At 36.6% G+C, this 18,835-nt stretch overlaps 2 protein-coding genes and 3 gene segments (V, D, J or C); all 5 read left to right on the top strand.

Annotated features, from left to right (window-relative positions):
* Positions 1-9,537: 9,537 nt before the first annotated feature.
* On the top strand, positions 9,538-10,171 carry LOC108269586 (T cell receptor beta variable 12-3). Its single transcript, XM_053682683.1, has 2 exons — positions 9,538-9,619; positions 9,753-10,171. The coding sequence occupies exons 1-2, from the start codon at positions 9,574-9,576 to the stop codon at positions 10,169-10,171; spliced, it is 465 nt and encodes a 154-aa protein (XP_053538658.1). The 5' UTR covers positions 9,538-9,573.
* A 2,844-nt stretch (positions 10,172-13,015) lies between these two features.
* Positions 13,016-13,791, top strand: LOC108269678 (uncharacterized). Its single transcript, XM_017475636.3, has 2 exons — positions 13,016-13,222; positions 13,326-13,791. The coding sequence occupies exons 1-2, from the start codon at positions 13,135-13,137 to the stop codon at positions 13,631-13,633; spliced, it is 396 nt and encodes a 131-aa protein (XP_017331125.2). The 5' UTR covers positions 13,016-13,134; the 3' UTR covers positions 13,634-13,791.
* Positions 13,792-14,269: 478 nt separating this feature from the next.
* On the top strand, positions 14,270-14,924 carry LOC108269584 (T cell receptor beta variable 12-4-like). The segment is given in 2 exon segments: positions 14,270-14,401; positions 14,530-14,924. Coding segments are annotated over 2 exon segments (441 nt in total).
* Positions 14,925-17,117: 2,193 nt separating this feature from the next.
* On the top strand, positions 17,118-17,686 carry LOC108269583 (T cell receptor beta variable 6-1-like). The segment is given in 2 exon segments: positions 17,118-17,178; positions 17,310-17,686. Coding segments are annotated over 2 exon segments (423 nt in total).
* Positions 17,687-18,297: 611 nt separating this feature from the next.
* LOC108269675 (immunoglobulin lambda variable 2-18-like) lies at positions 18,298-18,835 on the top strand. The segment is given in 2 exon segments: positions 18,298-18,423; positions 18,528-18,835. Coding segments are annotated over 2 exon segments (357 nt in total).

The following is an 18,835-nucleotide window of genomic DNA, read 5'->3' as shown; positions in this document are numbered from 1 at the left end:
AATCTCAAACAAATTGAAATGTTCATAGGGATGAAATAACACTTCAAATTTCCATTTGGCTCCCTCTCCTTTAAAAGGTATAAAATGTAACACTAAATGTGAAAATGTGTTACTGTTAGGTTTAACAGGATTGCATAAAACCATCCACCTATAGTAGAATTTCACACATCTAATGAAACTTTGGTCAGATTTTAAATATAAATAGTGCTTTCTCTCCTGGCACAGGTTTTAAAAAAAATTAGAGAAATAAAAGGAGGTGAAAACATGCAGCAGCAAGGAGAGAAAATGATGAGCTTTCAGCCTGGCCTCTTTTGCATGCAAATCATATCTGAATTTCTCATTAGCATAAATGCATGAGCAACTCTAAATGCTTTTAATTTCCAATCTCAGCGAGCGGAGGAGTAATTTGTCACTGTCAGGGCAAAAATCTAGAAGGGGGAGAGAACTGAAGGCAGCCAAGGACTCCACACCAAATTGGAATCATAGGCACATTTCTGATTTGTTAATTGACTGATGTGCAGTTCAAGCAAGCTGCCTTGAAGGTATAAATAATCACATGAACATTCAGATCCAAAATGGGTAGGCTTTACATGCACTGAGACTCCGGGACATACTTTGCACAGCATTTTGCAAAATCAGACATTGAGAAGAAGAAAAAAAGAGAAAAGAAAATCATCATTTTCTGGCTTTAACCAACAAAATGCTTATACAGTTTAATTCCTTACTTATTAGAATCAAATGTTGAGAATTTGCAAAAATTGAGGACATTTAAACCAATCCAAATGGTTTAGCTACAGCTTAGAACATTCACAAAGTAAAATAGTATCTACTGAAAAAGATCTCCTCAGCAACCCCCTTTTCACAGCAGGACTCCTGCTTGTGTTTGTGAAGTGTAGAAATGTGTCAAATGACATTAAACAGTAATACACATCAACAATCTGTCTTTCATGAGAGTGCTCAAATAAGTACTTAAAGTCTGCTAAGCATTCTACTACATGAAGGCTTGTTAAAGTAACAGTTTTGGGCAAAAATAATATCTAAACAATTTCCCCCTTATACCAAGCAGCTTGGTTTGCACTGGAGCTACGAGACTAACTGTAAGCGTGTGATGTTTCTTACTAATAATCATCATTATGTTCAGTAACACCATATTTGTACATGAACAGTTTTGTACATACACAGTTATACGAGATCACTCACTTACCAGTGCAAGTTGTTTTGAACCAAGTGTTTTATTGTGCATTTAAGTTAGTATGATGCTAAATTAGTAGTCGTAAACCTCTGTTACTTATTAGCTACTTGAGTGCAAACACTAAAGTAGCAGACTTTTGACACCAAACATATCTTGGCTGACTACGAGAAGAAGGCTTGATTTAATTTAAAAAAAATATATATTTATGCTGAAGGTAGGAGTCTGGACCTCCTAGAAGTAGTACATACAGTTGTCCAGAGCTTCCTTGCAGATGATGAAGTTTTCTTTGTCATAGAGTGCAAATGTCAGCAAACACCAGCAGCTCACTTACAATAGGCAATATCAGTTACACCTGATATTGTAAGGTAAAAATAAGTGTGTGTGTATGTGTGTGTGTGTGTATGTGTGTGTGTGTGTGTGTGTGTGTGTGTGTATGTATATATATATATATATATATATATATATATATATATATATATATATATATATATATATATATATATATATATATATATATATATATATATGTATATTCTAGATTCATTACACATTACACATCATTCCGGCTTTTTTTTGTTTTAATCTTGATTAGTACGGCTTAAAGCTCAGGGACATAAAAAAACCAGTATCTGAAAATATTATAGAAAAGAATTTATAATACAGAAATGTCGACCTGAGAAAAGCTCTAATCAGCTCATTAACTCAAAACACCTGCAAAGGTTTCCTGAGCCTTTAATCTCTCAGTCCTGTTCAGTACACACAACCACAATAACGGGGAAGATGAAAGTAAATGTTGCATTTCATTTGGAAATCAAGGTCCCAGAGTCTGGAGGAAGAGTGAAGAGGCACAGAATCAAAGTTGGTTGAAGTCCAGTGTGAAGTTTCCACAGTCAGTGATGATTTGGGGTGTCATGTCATCTGCTGGTGTTGGTCCATTGTGTTTTCTCAAGTCGAGAGTCAATGCAGCGTCTACCAGGAGATTTTAGAGAACTTTACGCTTCCATCTGTTGACAAGCTTTATGGACATGCTGATTTCCTTTTCCAGCAGGACCTGGTACCTGCCTACAGTGCCAAAACTACTAGTAACTGGTTTGCTGACCATGGTATTACTGTGCTTGATTGGCCAGCCAACTCACCTGACCTGAACACCATAGAGAATCTATGAGAGACATCAAACCCAACAATACAGATGAGCTGAAGGCCGCCATCAATGCAACCTGGGCTTCCAGAACACCTCAGCAGTGCCACAGGCTGATTACCTCCATGCCACGCCACATTGATGCAGTAATTCATGCAAAAGTATTAAAGCCCCGACCAAGTATTGAGAGCATAAATTAAAATACTTTTCAGAAGGTCGACATTTCTGTATTATAAATTCTTTATTCTAATATTTTCAGATACTGGATTTTTGATTTCCATGAGCTGTAAACTGTAATCTTCAAGATTAAAACAAAAAAAAAGGCTTGAAAATTTTCACTTTATGTGTAATGAATCTAGAATATTTGAAAGTTCCACTTTGTAAATTCAATTACAGAAAAAAAATAACTTTTCCACAATATTAATTTTTTTTTGATGCACCTGTATGTGGTGCCTATATTTGGGACATATAATATGTATATAGTCACAGTACTATGAAGTCACCAGTTGGTGTCCCTACTACTGGTTGCCATAGTAACATTTATCACTGGGTGGCGCAATTAGCATTCCACTTTTGATAACAAACCAGTTTTCTTGCATCTAAAATTAATTATTCTGGAGGGAGAGCGTTTGTATATAAAGTTCACCAGTGTATGTATGCATCATATCCTACGATCTGAATGAGAAGAAGTGTGTGCTCTTTGACACTGAGTGGTTTACAATCAAATCTTCTTAAACTCAACAGCAGTAAAATCGAAATTCTTCTTGTTGGTTCAAAAACCAATCTGGCCAAATCTAAATGTGAATACTGATCATCATTGATCATCATATTCATCACAGGTTAAAAGTTTAAAGGGTTCCATCTTTGACAGTACTTTATCATTCGTAGCACATGTAAACAGTGTAATTCGCCCTGCGTATTTCCACATACGTAATATTAATCGACTTCGTCCGGCTCTCTCATTAAAGAACACTGCGATTCTTGTTCATGCTTTAGTTACTTCTCGTATTAATTAGCGCAACGCTCTTTTGTATGGCCTGCCTTCAAAGCTTCTCTATAAACTCCAGCTAGTACAGAATTCACCTGCTCAAATTATTTGTAGCACTCCCCTAGCTGAACACATTACTCCCATATTACAACACTTGCATTGGCTCCGGGTTGAATATCGTATTGAGTTTAAAATCCGTCTTCTTACCTACAAGGCACTCAATAATCTTGCCCCTTCATACTTGTCTGACCTTCTTCATATCGACACTCCTACTTGTACTTTAAGATCATCTTCTGCACTCACTCTTGTTACCCCTTGAACTCGCACTACAAGCCTTTAGTCATGCAGCTTCTTATTTATGGAACTTGTTGCCACAAGATGTGTGAAACAGTGAAAGTCTTCTTGTTTTTAAATCTCGCCTTAAGACCCATCTTTTTAGGCAGGCTTTTATGTGATTGCTTTTATGCTTGTATCCAGTCTGTCCAGGCTGTAATAATGATTACTGTTGTTAATGTTGATTGTTTTATTGTGTTTCTAAGGTGTCCTTGAGTGTCATGTAAGGCGCCTATAAATAAAATGCATAATAATAATAATAATAATAATAATAATAGTAATAATAATAATAATAATAATAATAATAATAATAATAATAATAATAATAATAATAATAATAATAATAATAATATTTGTTATCTAATAAAATTGCTATCTGCAGCAAAAGTGCAAGTGCCAGACTGTCTGTGTCCACAAAACAATTCGGACTCGCAGGCAACATGGCAGATCATGTATCGCGTGTCTTCAATACTCTACTGTCTTCACTCCCATTGGTAGTTGCTGCACAAAGTTGCTCCAAATGTGCATAAAGTTAAACTATTCAAACTTTGCTTGACCCGCCCACATCTAATTACCAACGGTCACTGTTGCTCATGACGCCGGAAGTCACCAGCTCTCACTGAAAATGAATGTTCTCTGGTCGTTTTGTCTCTGCGAGACACTGTAGGCTATGTGTGAACATACCTTTAGGCACATGCAAAGAAATGCTGTAAATTAAAAATGTCTTCAAAAATAATTTTTATCAACATTTAAAAAACTTCTATAAAGAGTAGTAAACAGCACTAAATAAAGTCAGTATTTGTTGTGACACTTTATTCTTTAAAAATGCATCAGTAGTCTTAGGTACACTTTACATAAGGTGCAGGTACATCAGGAAATTGACTGGTAAATTTTTGCAAGCATCCTGCCGCATTTCTTCAGATTTCTTCTGAAAATGAAATATATTACTATGCACTTATATGCATAGGTGGCTGTGGCTCAGGTGGTAGAGCGGGTTGTCCACTAATCGTAGGGTTGGCGGTATGATTCCCGGCCCACATGACTCCACATACCGAAGTGTCCTTGGGCAAGACACTGAACCCCAAGGTGCTCCCAATGGCAAGTTAGCGCCTTGCATGGCAGCTCTGCTACCATTGGTGTGTAAGTGTGTGTATGAATGGGTGAATGAGAACCAGTGTAAAACGTTTATAGAACTGCTAAGGTTAAATATGTGCTATAAAAGTGCAGGCCATTTACCATATCTACATGTGTTCAATGTCCTGTACAGGGATTTAAAAATGAAGCATAAAACATTTTATTTAGTGATGAAAAAGGCCTATACTGTGCATTTGATTCAAACAAACAAACAAACAAACAATCCTTGTTCCAAACCATTTTAAGCTTAACACCACTGTGGTTACACTCTGCATTTATGGCATAACCAATAAAAAGCTGTAAAGAGCATAAATGTAGACCGACACTGCCTTCAAGTGGACTATTTGACCATTACAAATCCAGGAAAAAGAAACACATGGGGTTGTATATTGATAAACGCAAACAAACAAAGACAAGGCACATTATGTATTTTTGAAATCTTTCTGACTATTATTAGAGATGGCAACATGGTGCAGATCAACACTAATGTAGAAAATGGTTAGGTTTGAGTGAATAAAGAGATGGGTGGTATACTGGTATAGTGGTTAGTGTCACAGCCTCCCAGCTCTAGGGTCCATTGTTTGATCCTGAGCTCAAGTTACCATCTGTGTAGAGTTTTGTGTGCCCTCCATATGTCCATGTGGGTTTCCTTGGGGTACTTTTATTTTCTCCCATCTCCCAAAAACATGCCAGTGTATGAATTGGCTACAGTAATTGTCCCTATGTGAATGGGCATGAACGATGCTCTGGATAAGCTCTGTATCCACTGCAACCATGATCAGGATAAAGTGCTTACTAAAGAAGAATAAACAAACGAATGATCAAGTGGAAGAGTTAACCATGCTGCTGCAATATTCAATAAAAAATGTGTTCCTCTCAATCAAGTAAATTTTAATACATCATAAAGCATAAAAGCCAATCATGTCTAATATGCCATGTCATTGTCATAGAATCTGTATTTCTTGATGAAGAATATTTCTTGACACCCCCCCAGCAATATATTATTTAAAAAAAAAACAAAAAACAAAAAACATTGTGCCAATCAGGAACAACAGAACGAACCAAAAGAGGGCAGTATAGCACACCAAATGTACAATCTCTGAGTATGAACTCTGCTACTGTAATATTTTGATATGGCTACACCCTATTTAATGTATAGTATTAATCTAAAAACTATGTTTGTGAAAAGGTTCTATAACATTGTTTGTGTTTATGAACAGCATCAATAAGTTTATGGCAAATGAAAATTAGAAACACGTATCAATATCATCGTAGTGTACAATCTGAATCTTTACAAAAGTTCATCTTAAATATATACACACTGTAAAGCTTTTTCTAGAATTCAAGATTAATTTAGATCAAATTAACAATATATAAATACACACTAATCCTGATTGACCATTTATAAAGTGATCAGTACGAAATAAAATACAACAGGGTGTGTTTTTATACGAAAATAATCAGTGATGGTTGGTGTTTTAGGAATGTTTTATGAATTATTTTATAAATGTTGCTATAAAAACGTAATCAACAACTACCTGACCAATCAGAACTCAGCATTCAACAGAACTCACCTCAATTGTTTTGGTCAATATTATTGTATACCACTCAGTGTCATTGCTTATTATGGATCGATTGTGTTTTACATGCCATTTTACTTGACTCTCTTGTACGGTTTGAGGTGCTGTATCTGCCCCTCCCATAAACTGTGACATCAAATTGTATTGTTTCCTCTATGAATTAATGCTGAATTTCCCATGAAACATATAGTTACTAATATTGCTTCTATCAGACTGATCTCAGCATGAATAAACTGTTGAGAACATTTCTTCTCATCACTAGCATCCATTCTTTAATCTGGATAACAGGTACATTTTCTTTTTTGCTTTAAGCTCAATCAAATATGGAAGTAAGGTTACTTGTCACACCACACTATTCAGTATACAATGTGAAATCCTAATTATTTTTTTTTGCAATTCTTCTTTTCTCCCACACAGTTTATGCTGCTAGTACAGACGTTTTCCAAACTCCTAATGATCTGCTCAGGAAGCATGGAGACTCTTCAGAGCTTCATTGTTCTCATAGCATTTCAGGCTACAATACTATTCAGTGGTACAAACAAACTCGAAACACAGAGATCCAGTTCATGGGATATCTTGTTGGATCCCAACCTCAGCTGGAGCCTGAATTCAGGAATATGGTTACGTTGACAGGAAATGGATATTCTAATGGTACATTAACTATAAAATCCCTAACACCAAATGACAGTGCAGAATACTTCTGCGCAGCATTTACACATCGCTTTATATCTTCTCATTCCTCTACAAAAACCACTCTGGTATAAACTGATGTTTTTAACAACATAAAGCTTATCAGCTTCTGCACACCTGCATTCAGTCATTCTTACAGTGAGACATGCATTTTAAAACATATTAGTTTATTGGGCATTAGGCTAACTGTGAAATTTACAGTATTTTATGGTGAATGTGTGTCATTGACTGACAAGAGCATTTTACATGCTGGCTTCTACAACATGAATTGCTACTTTCGCTCAGAATTAATATTGCTATTATCACACTGTGCTCACAAATACATTATTCATGGTTTCCTGGCCAATGTCAGTAATGGCCACTTCTCCAAATCATTACAGTCATCACTTATTTAACCATTAGCAATACACAACAACACAATATTTCCAAAGATTTTACTTAACATCATGCAGTGAGAGAGAGAGAGAGAGAGAGAGAGAGAGAGAGAGAGAAAGAGAGAGAGAGAGAGAGAGAGACCTTTCAATAAAAATAAAAATGGTAAGGTAACAAATAAATAACAGAGCACCAATATGTTTCAGACAGGAAGTACAAAAGAAGTGACACTTACACATTGTTGTTTTTTAATTGAAGCAGATCTACATGCAAAGTACAGAGAGTCAACATGGTTCAAGTTTTCATCATATTTCCTGCCACACTATTGTCTCTCACAAGTAATAGCACATACAAGTAATAATATTTTAAGCTCAAATAAACAGTGACATAGTGTCATTTATGTATAGTATTTTTAAGTAGTACAGTTTGTTTCTATAATACACTGGTTCCAGAATGATCTGCACTCGTGCAAAAAATAGTTTCTGACAGCTGCCCTGGAATGAATTGCAGAATCATCCTGTAATATCCAATAAGGTTGGAGACACTTGTAGAGGGATCGTACATGCACTCCTACATGTAGAACTTGTTTTGCCCCTTTACATTCTTAAGTTTGTACAATACATGTAGACTTCGCTCTTCAATTCAGACCACAGCTTTTCATTAGGGTTCAAAATCCAGAGATTGAGATGTTTATTGCAAAAAATCATTCTGTTCATAATTTGTGAGTATGTTTGGTTCATCATTTTGTTGAAAATAAGATCTGTCTATATCCAAGTCTGAACCTCCTGGCAGAGGCAACCAGGATTTGGGCTGGTATACTGTACGTATCCTATTAATCTTCACAACAGCCCAGGATCCACCAGCCAGAAAACAGCTCCAGTGCATCAATAATCCACCAGCATGTTCTGCACTGAGTATCAGAAGTTATTTTTCTCGTATGAAGTCCCATTTTGTCACCAAAAGTAGTACCAAACTGATGGTATGTGTAGATGCTAATTCTAATGATGCTTGGTAGACGCTGCATTTCTGTGAGATGCTCTCAGAAATGCCTTCAAAATTCTAAATTCTTGTTATGAAAGCGGTGTTTAACAGTTGATTTTGAAACTTGACAATCACAAGAATCAACTAAACTGTGCCATTATTAAACTCTGACCTTTGGGCTTGGCCATCCATTTTCCATACTGCTTATCCTATACATTGGTGCAGGCAGCCTGGAGCCTGTCCCAGGGTACTCGGGGCACTAGGTGGGGGACCTCCTGGACAGGGCACAAACCAATAACAGGGGACACTCAGGACAGGGTGCAAACCAATCACAGGGCACAATCACTCTACGGACAATTTGGAGATGCCAATCAGCCTATAACGCATATCTTTGGACTGAGGGAGGAAACCAGAATACCCAGAGGAAACACTTGAACATGTAAGAACATGTAAGCCCTGTGCACACAGGGTGGAATTGGGATTAAAATCCCCAAACCTCGAGGTGTGAGGCAAACATGCTAACCACTAAGCCACCGTGTCCCCCCTTTGGGAGCTTTTGATTTATTATCCATTGTCAAAGGATACTTTGGGAGCCAGGATTAGTAGCTGGAAACATTATTTATGAAATGCTCAATAAAAGTACATAAAATGTCTGCGTCATGATAAGAGCTGATTTGAATTCACATTATACAGACGTGTTTTTTTTAGACTTCCAGTATAAGTGGGTTTTGATTGAACAGGTTTGTCATTCATTTCTCAGTACAGAGAAATCACACAGCTACCACAATTCCCATTTAAAATGTTTTGCTACTTCAGTCCTTGAAAATTTAGAGCAATATGGATTTTCACGATTGGCTTTATTTTCATCTAAGGGAACACATTATTTCTCTTATTAACAGACATGATTATAATTAAATGTTGTTAATAGTAAAGTAAAATTTTTGCACAGTAACAATCTCAGAAGCATCTCCGCAACCACAATTTCAACGATATACATATGCATCCACGTAAAATATTTTCAGGTGTTGTCACTTGAGGGATTGATATGCAAAGAGTATGAATGATATGTCTCTGTGGGTGGAGTTACAGTATGATCATCAGTGACGAGGATGTGAATAACCTTACACATTATTAGTTCAGTCTTTAGCCTTGAGTCAAGTCAACCATGATCAGAATTCTAGTCTTTTTTCAGTCACTTTACTGGATACAAGGTAACTAAAAAAACTCTTCACTGCACCTGCATGATTATCAGTGTAATGATCTAACTGTTGTACATGCTTACAAACCAAACTAAGACTTTTTTTAAATAAAAAACGCATAAAACTATGTATTATTTGTCTACAGGAGTTGCAGGGGTGAATGATGTCTCTCAGCCCAATATACTCTGGGCTAAATTCGGCCAGTCAGCCACAATAAACTGCTCACACACCAAGGGTTCATCTTACAATCAGATGTACTGGTTCCGTCAGCATCATGGACAGAGCATGGAGCTCATCGTGTACACTGGCACATTCATCACTGCAGATTTTGGAAAGTTCAGCCAAAGTAAATTCTCAACAATTAAAACAGTAGCTGAGAGCGGCTCTTTTACAGTGAACGATGTGGATTATAATGACAGCGCTGTGTATTTCTGTGCTGTGAGTGAACACAGTGTTATAACCATAGGGCAGAGCTGTACAAAAACACACTGTGTGTCAAGAAGAAATGGAGATGCCCAAAGAGGGCAGTATGACACAATAAATCATTCTGTTAAGCAGTCATAAAGAGTTTGATTTATATTTCCTGAATGGAGAGTCTTGCAGAATTGTGGATGTCTTATCAGTCAGTTGTGATAATAATAACTTGTCAAAATGATAGAATTTCTGAGGTAACGTTTTACTGCAAGTCAAGCAAAGTTCAACCAAAGTAAATTCTCAGCCATTAAAGCAGTTCCTGCGAGCGGCTCTTTTACAGTGAAAAATGTGGATTATAATGACAAAGCGGAGTATTTCTGCGCTGTGAGTAAACACAGTGTCATAACCACAGGCAGAGCTGTACAAAAACACACCATGTGTCTCAGTCAGGAGCAAAAGTAAACAAACCAAAGGGGGCAGTATTACACAACAAATCTGCAGACTCTTAGACATATATACAGTATATGTACCGACAGTGTAGTAGACGTAATCCCATGTGAATTCTTACACAATTGCTGATAATATCATGAGTATGTACGTCATGATGATATGATTAGTTTTCTCCAAACATCAGTCATAGTGGTTTTGTTACTGCTTCTGTCAAACTGAATAAACTTCTATGTGATGAAAACATTCATTAAACAATGTGAAACTTTTATTCTGCTTGACAGAAAATGGAGACAGTAAAGGCATATTGAGCATTAAATCCCCAACACCTAATGACAGTGCGGAATATTTCTGTGCAGCTTTTCCAGAGTGTCTCACTTCTTGTAATTCCCTTCATTTTTACTAAGAGACAAAACATAGATGTCATTTTCCATTCATTTTTTTGTGTTAATGTATTTTGTAGCAGGCTAAACTCAGACGTCCAGAGCATGGCAGGGCCGTTTACTTTACATAGTATATACAGTATATGTACTGATAGTGTAGTAGAAGTAATCCCATGTGAATTCTTACACAATTACTGGTAAGATAATCATGAGCACATCCCTCGTGATTATGACAGTTTTGTACCTCACCAAAAGGTGGCGGTGTTGTGTCTGAGCTGTGACATCATGTCTAATTGATTCCTCTAGACAGTGTAATGATTTAAACTTCAATCATATTGGCTTTGTTACTGCTTCTGTCAAACTGATCTAGACATGAATAAACTCCAGTATATATTTACTCTCCTCATCACCATCCATTCTTTAATCTGGCCAGCAGGTAATTGATTGATTTTTTTTTTTTTTTTTTTTGCATTAATCCTGTGAGGAACTTTTCATGACCTCTTTTAGAATTAATAAATACATTCATTATACAATGTGAAACCTTGATTTATTCTGCAGGTATTTTTCTCTGTTTTCACACAGTTTTTGCTGCCAGTAAAGAAGTTTTCCAAACTCCTCATGATCTGCTCAGGAAGCATGGGGAATCTTCAGAGATTCAGTGCGCTCACAAGATTTCAGGCTACGATCGCATTCTGTGGTACAAACAAACCCAAGACCGAGAGTACCTGTTCATGGGATACAATTTTCTGTCACAATCTCAACTGGAGCCTGAATTTAACAATCAGATGACCTTGACAGGGAATGGAGACAGTAAAGGCATATTGACCATTAAATCCCTAACACCTAATGACAGTGCAGAATATTTCTGTGCAGCCTATCCACAGTGTCTGACATTTCCTCATCCCCTAACAAAAACACTGTCTTTGTTTTGACCACATTAAGCTTATCAGCTTCTGCACACCTGCATTCATTCATTCTTTCCTCAGTAAGACAAAACATGACTGTAATTTCTATGCATATTTACATGTGTTAGTGTGTTATGTATTAAGCTAGTCTGTTGATGTTCTTACAATAGATGTCTTATCTTGTGTCATTTGCATTAAAACAGCTTTGTCTTTGTCTTCCTTTTTTTTAGTGCTGTCATGTTAGTGCTCTTGTAGATGCAGTATTTCAGTTTTCATGCACTTTGTATTTCTTAATCAATGTTAACAATAACCACTTCTCAAAACTTATTTAACCATTAGTATTTCTGAGGTTGCATTTAACTATACATTGTGCAGTTCATTAGAGCCATAGTTGTTAAAATGGGCTCTGAGGGGAGGGGGGTGTCCATTTATTATTAATTTATGTTAAAATGTGTTAGTGGTGCAAATCACAACACAGCATTATCAAACTGATTCTATTAATTATTGATTTTGTATATGAATTGATCTATTTGGCTGGTTGTTTGAAAAAAAAAAACAGTTTCATTCAATCTCAAAAACGTAAAAAACAATGGAAGCCATACATATGATCAATTATTTCTTTCTCGTTTTCTCATGATCACGACTTAATTTTCTCACACTCTCCACAACAAGCTGTTTCACGTCTCACGACGTAATTATATCATGAAAAAATCTTGCAGCTTGTGAATGGGACTGGTGCTGCACGTACTTTGGCGTCTTCACCATCACCCTCGTACATCATAAATGTTCAGGGTCGCTATATTGTCTTCGATGATAAAGTTATAGACCTGACAGCCTCCTTCTCAAATGTCAGACATTAATGTGGAAGTTGTCAGTCACTAACAGACATAGAGCTATTCTGGCTTGCGTGAGTCCCTGAACAAAGTAAAAATGAATTTGTTCATCCATGAAGCTGTGGTTATTAGCATTAACATTAGCTTGTGTTAAGCTTTTGCTGCCTCCAGAACAACAAAACAACGTTATGCTGAGTACACAGAAAAATTAAGTCGTGATCACAAGACAACAACTTTTTGTTATGTCACGATCACGAGAAAATTAAGTTGTGATCACGAGAAAACAAGAAAGAAAAAATAATTTAAAAAATGCAATGTCTCTTAGGGCTTCTGTAAAAAAACAAGTCAGCCTATTAATAATTTCTAGTAACAATTTTAACAAAAAAGTGTTTTCTTTTTTCTTTTCTTTTTTTTTTCCAAGTTAAAGAGGTACCTGGCTGCACAAAGTTGGCACTAGAGGGAGCCCACTGAACATAAATGGCACGGCGACAGTTACTACTACACCAAAGACAAGGACGAGTGACACCATTGTGCCTCTTAACTCAATGCAGAGCAGAGTCTCACACACAGCACAAAGAGCCAGCATGTGTACTGTTCTCATCATAGTTTCTGCCACACTATTATGTCTTGCAGGTAAGCATAATATTTTCTAAAAATCTAAAACTAATAATGCCAAGATTCATTTTCCATTTTATATAATCTTTACTGTTCTCTCTTTTTCTCTCTCTCTCCAAAGGCTCTGCTGTTTTTACTGTAGACCAGAATCCTCCTGATCTCATAAAATATCAAAATGAGACTGTTGAGATGAAATGTGAGCACAGTGTAAATACCTATGACCGCATGCTGTGGTACAAACACAGCCAGGACACAGGATTTAAATACATGGGGTATCTGAACACTATTTTTCCAAAAGAAGAGGCGGAATTTGGAACGAAGATCAAGTTGAGTGGTGATGGGAGAAAGAGCGGCTCTATGACCATAAACAGTCTTTCCGTGAACGACAGTGCTGTATATTTCTGTGTAGCTTATCACACAGTGCTGTAGATCAGCTCACATCACTACAAAAACTTTACCCTGAAACCAGAACAACTGCAGCTGTGGACTGGATTTGAGTTAGTGTCAGTAAACCACACAAAGACACACAGCATTTAAAAATGTGAAGATGTGTTTATACAGTACTGTATGTACACAGTGATCACACTGACTACCACAAATCCATATTAAACTTACAGCCGCAATGTTCCCATCTTCTTTATCTATATATAGTGATATGGTTACATTATTAGTTTTATTATTGTTTTTTTTCTTTTTTCTTTCTGGAACACAATATTTCTCACATTTGACATAAATTAACACTTTCTACAGATTTGGATAGTCCCACATGGATACCATAAAGATTTGCCCTTCCAAAAAAACAAACAAACAAAAAAAACCCAACAGAAAACAGTTTATGTCCAAACCTCAGTGGATAATATCATCATCTGAATAATGTAGATTTATAGCCTTAGAACTGCGGCTATAATCATAAATCTTGCCATATTCTTTTCCTAATATGAGTCCAATAAACAGAAAACGAATTTCAGGTAACTCTTACAAAAAGAGTTTGTTAACTGTTTATTCCCAGACTGACATGCAAAGCCGTATGGTGTATTTCGACACTGTCTGTGTGGGTGGAGCCATGATATCACATTATACATCACTGATGAGAATCTGAAAAATCTTATATAGTGTTAGTTCAGTCTGTAGCCTCGTCATCAAGAATCAACATGATCCGAATTATAATAGTGTTTCAGTCACTCTATTGGATTCAAGGTAACTAAAAACTCTGAAAGGAGGTGAAGGGTTATGACTGTAATGTAGCTGCTTTGCAAAAACAAGACAATAAGACAGCAGATATATATTTCTTACTGTAACACTTTATTTACTTTATTTATTCACAGGAATTGCAGGGGGGGATGATGTCTCTCAGCCCAACCTAATCTCAGCTAAAATGGGCCAGTCAGCCACAATAAACTGCTCACACACCAAGGGTTCAACTTATTATCTGATGTACTGGTTCCGTCAGTATCATGGAGAGAGTATGGAGCTCATAGTGCTCACTAATGCCTTTGGCACTCCGGACTTTGGAAAGTTCAGCGAAAGTAAATTCTCAGCCATTCAAACAGTTCCTGAGAGCGGCTCCTTCACAGTGAAAGATGTGGATTATAGTGACAGCGCTGTGTATTTCTGTGCCGTGAGTAAACACAGTGTTATAACCACATGGCAGAGCTGTACAAAAACACACCGTGTGTCTCAGTCAGGAAGAAATGGAGACACCCAAAGAGGTGTTGTATGACACGACAAATCTGGAGCTTCTTATTAATTGTGAAACACTCTTTGCATGAGTTATAGAGAGTTTGATTGACACTTCTGGACTGTAGAGCAAATAATATAAACATGGCCCGTGTAGTAGAAGTAATGTCAGTAGCACTTTACTTAAATCCTGGTGCCTAACAGACATAGCCATGTCATACAGTAAATATGTGAAGCATGACTTCATATGAAAGTTGTTGTCCAGTAATATAACAGTGTTATGTTACTGTTAAGTGTAATTGTCTTGAAAGACATCTCTTAAAATTATAGCTTCACCTCTGATGTTACAACGTCTAGTCTAGTAACACTAGAGACTCCTACAGGTGTTAGATAAACATCCCCTTACAGAAAACATCATCACATCAACAATTACACACAGTTTTGATCACTTAATGTGGAACATCTGCCATACAAGTCCCTGTGTGTGTTTTTACTATTGAAACAATACTGTATTAGAATGAGTGCATTCATATAAACCTTACAGCCGGAACTAGTGCCAGGCTCTTATAGCAAATGAATCGACACCTTCTTAACAATGAGAATGGAGAATTAAACAGTGCTGTGTATAAGACAGATGTTTCAAGTGCCGGGGCTCGAACCCCTGACCTTCCAATCAGTAACCAAGAGCCTTAACTGCTAATGTTCTATGTGTTCTATGTTCGTTCTATTATCAACTTGTTCTAGGTTTTTATGTATTTTTGATATGTTAGTGTATTGTATATAATGCTAAACTGCCAGTGTATGTCCCCTGCTAATAAATTAATTTTTCCCTGTTATTTGCATTTTTTTTATTTGTCTTTTATTTCATTGTTTAGAGTTAGCCTAGATTATGCACAGCACTTTCACTGAGACTCTACATAACTAAATCTTCTCTCATTTACCCCAAAATGCTTCCACTTTAACATCAATCCTCATCAACTAGAATTTAAATTCTACTATTACATTAATGTTCTCACAAATATATTGCACCCCCCCCCCCCAGTCAATATCAATAATAGCCACTTTTAGAAATTATTACAGCATTCACTTATTTAACTAATCACATAGCACACCAACAAAATCCTGCCAAATATTTGACTGTAATCAGCTAGAGGGAGCCATTTCATTAGAAAAAGGCAGTGTAACAAACATAGAGTACTGCCATGCCTCAGACAGGAAGTAAAGGAAGGATGTTTGCACTCTCTTTTATTTTAATTCAGAGCGCAGCAACACACACAGCACAGAGACAAAACATGCATTCTGTTCTCATCATATTTTCTGCTACACTATTGTGCCTTCCAGGTAAATATATCTCTACATACAATATGCTATAAAATATACTCGCAATATTGAACAGATGACTTCATTTTGTACACCTGGAATGCTGTCTTTTTTCTTTCCACAGGATCTGGTGTTTGTTCTGTAGTCCAGAATCCTCCTGATCTCATAAAATATAAAGACGAGTTTGCTGAGATCAAATGTGCACACACTGTAAATAACTATGACCGCATACTGTGGTACAAACACAACCAGGACACAGGATTTACACTCATGGGATACCTTTACACTGTTTCTTCAACGCTGGAGGAAGAATTTGAAACCAAAATCAAACTGAGTGGTGATGGGAGAAATAATGGTTCTTTGACCATAAAGAGTCTTTCAGTGAATGACAGTGCTGTGTATTTCTGTGCAGCTTATTACACAGTGCTGTAGATCAGCTCACTTAATAACAAAAACCTCCATCTGATCCACGTTACCCCCAAACCAGAACACCTGCAGCTATGGGCTGGATTTGATTTACTGCCAATAAACCACACAAAGACACTCAGCATCTAGGTGACATGTTTCTATTTACATTTAATACACTGTGATCTCACCGGCTACAGCTATCTCACATCATGTTAGCAAGATTTATCACTAATAATACCATCTTCATTACATCAATAAAAGAAATGGTCGTACACGCATTTAAATCAAAGCAGAACAATAAACAAACAGTGAATAACCTTATCATAATGGTTTGTGTTACATATTTATCCTCGATTTTTTCACTTGAGTGAGTGATCATCATTCATGCAAAGATTATGAATGATGTATTTTTACACTGTCTCTGTGGGTGGAGTTATGATGTCACACCATACATCAGCGACTAGAATCTGAATAATCTTATACAGTCTTAGTTCAATCTGTAGTCTCATCATCAAGAGTCACCATGATCAGAGTTCTAGTCTTTTTTCAGTCACTCTACTGGATTCAAGGTAACTAAAAACATCTGAAAAAGCCTCTGTAATTATAGCACTGCTATACAGGCCTATTAATCAAACTATGACAATAAACAGCTGATACATATTTGTTAAAAATAAACTTTTTATTCATTGTTTATTCACAGGAGTTGCAGGAACGAAGGATGTCTTTCAGCCCAGTATACTCTGGGCTAAAATGGGTCAATCAGCCACAATAAACTGCTCACACAGCAAAGATGCAAATCATAATCAGATGTACTGGTATCGTCAGTATCATGGAGAGAGTATGGAGCTCATAGTGTTTACTACCAGCTTTGGCACTCAAGACTTTGGAAAATTCAGCCAAAGTAAATTCTCAGCTATTAAAACAGTTCCTGAGAGCGGCTCATTCACAGTAAAAGACGTGGATTATAGTGACAGCGCTGTGTATTTCTGTGCCGTGAGAGAACACAGTGCTATAACCACAGGGCAGAGCTGTACAAAAACACACCGTGTGTCTCTGGAGACACCTAATGGGTGCTGATTGACATAAAAGTCATTGGAATAACAATAGGAACACTAGCAGATGATTAATATGTCCTGTAATGTAACATGTTATGACATGCAATATTATGACATCTATCATGATCAATACTGTTATATTACTTCATATGCATTGTAATGATAACTCATGTTATGAGCATTTGAGACATGTTTATGACATAGTAATATCTTTGTCATAACATAGGTTTAAAGTAAAGTATCATTATAAGCTATAAGAATTCTGGTATAACATTGATTAATAAAATATTTTCTCCTATTTTTGAATCTGGTCAGCATGCCACATTAAAAACTTTTATAGGCACATGAGTGACTGTGAAATCACACTTTATACTATACTATCTATCTAGTGTTATTTATCTAAAGATTCTGCCTCTTGGATTCTTCAGTGTCTTTCATCATCACTCAGAATTAACATGCGTAGCTCAATGTTTTTGCAAAAGCATTATTTCTGGTTTAATTTAGCTTTTTTCAGTAAGTGTCAATACTATTACTGTACATCATGCAGTCAGCTAGAGGGAGCCCTTTCAATAGAAATGGTAATGTAGCAAATAGATAACAGAGTACCGGTATGCCCCAGACAGGAAGTAGAGGATGGAGGACATGCTTCCACTCCCTTTTATTTGAATTCAGAGTACAGAAAAACACACCGAGTGTCACAGAGTGTCAACATGTGTACTGTCCTCGTCATATTTTCTGCCACACTATTGTTTCTACCAGGTAAGTATACTTATCTCTCTACGCAAGATTTTCAAGAAAATCTATTCACCAATTGCTTTACATGTTCATTTTGTGTATCTTGAGTGTTCCTTTTCTCTCCACAGGTTCTGGTGTTTGTTCTGTAGTCCAGAGTCCTCCTGATGTCATAAAAAATCAAGACGAGTTTGCTGAGATCAAATGTGCACACACTGTAAACAGCTATAATCAAATACTGTGGTACAAACACAGCCAGGACACAGGATTTAAATACGTGGGATACCTTTCAAATGCTTACCCAAAGCTAGAGGAAGAATTTGAAACCAAAATCAAACTGAGTGGTGATGGGAGCAAAAACGGTTCTTTGAGCATAAAGAGTCTTTCAGTGAATGACAGTGCTGTGTATTTCTGTGCAGCTTATTACACAGTGCTGTAG

Source organism: Ictalurus punctatus, chromosome 9, assembly GCF_001660625.3.
Source record: "Ictalurus punctatus breed USDA103 chromosome 9, Coco_2.0, whole genome shotgun sequence".
Classification (NCBI taxonomy): Eukaryota; Metazoa; Chordata; class Actinopteri; order Siluriformes; family Ictaluridae; genus Ictalurus; species Ictalurus punctatus.
This window is presented reverse-complemented; position numbering and strand designations above follow the sequence as displayed.

Excerpts from the sequence above, each read along its gene's own strand:
- LOC108269586 (XM_053682683.1), top strand. The coding sequence starts at position 9,574 with ATGATCAGAATTCTAGTCTTTTTTCAGTCACTTTACTGGATACAAG. Across the intron at positions 9,620-9,752 it reads GTCACTTTACTGGATACAAG|GAGTTGCAGGGGTGAATGAT; the intron begins GTAACTAAAAAA and ends ATTTGTCTACAG.
- LOC108269678 (XM_017475636.3), top strand. The coding sequence starts at position 13,135 with ATGCAGAGCAGAGTCTCACACACAGCACAAAGAGCCAGCATGTGTACT. Across the intron at positions 13,223-13,325 it reads CACACTATTATGTCTTGCAG|GCTCTGCTGTTTTTACTGTA; the intron begins GTAAGCATAATA and ends CTCTCTCCAAAG.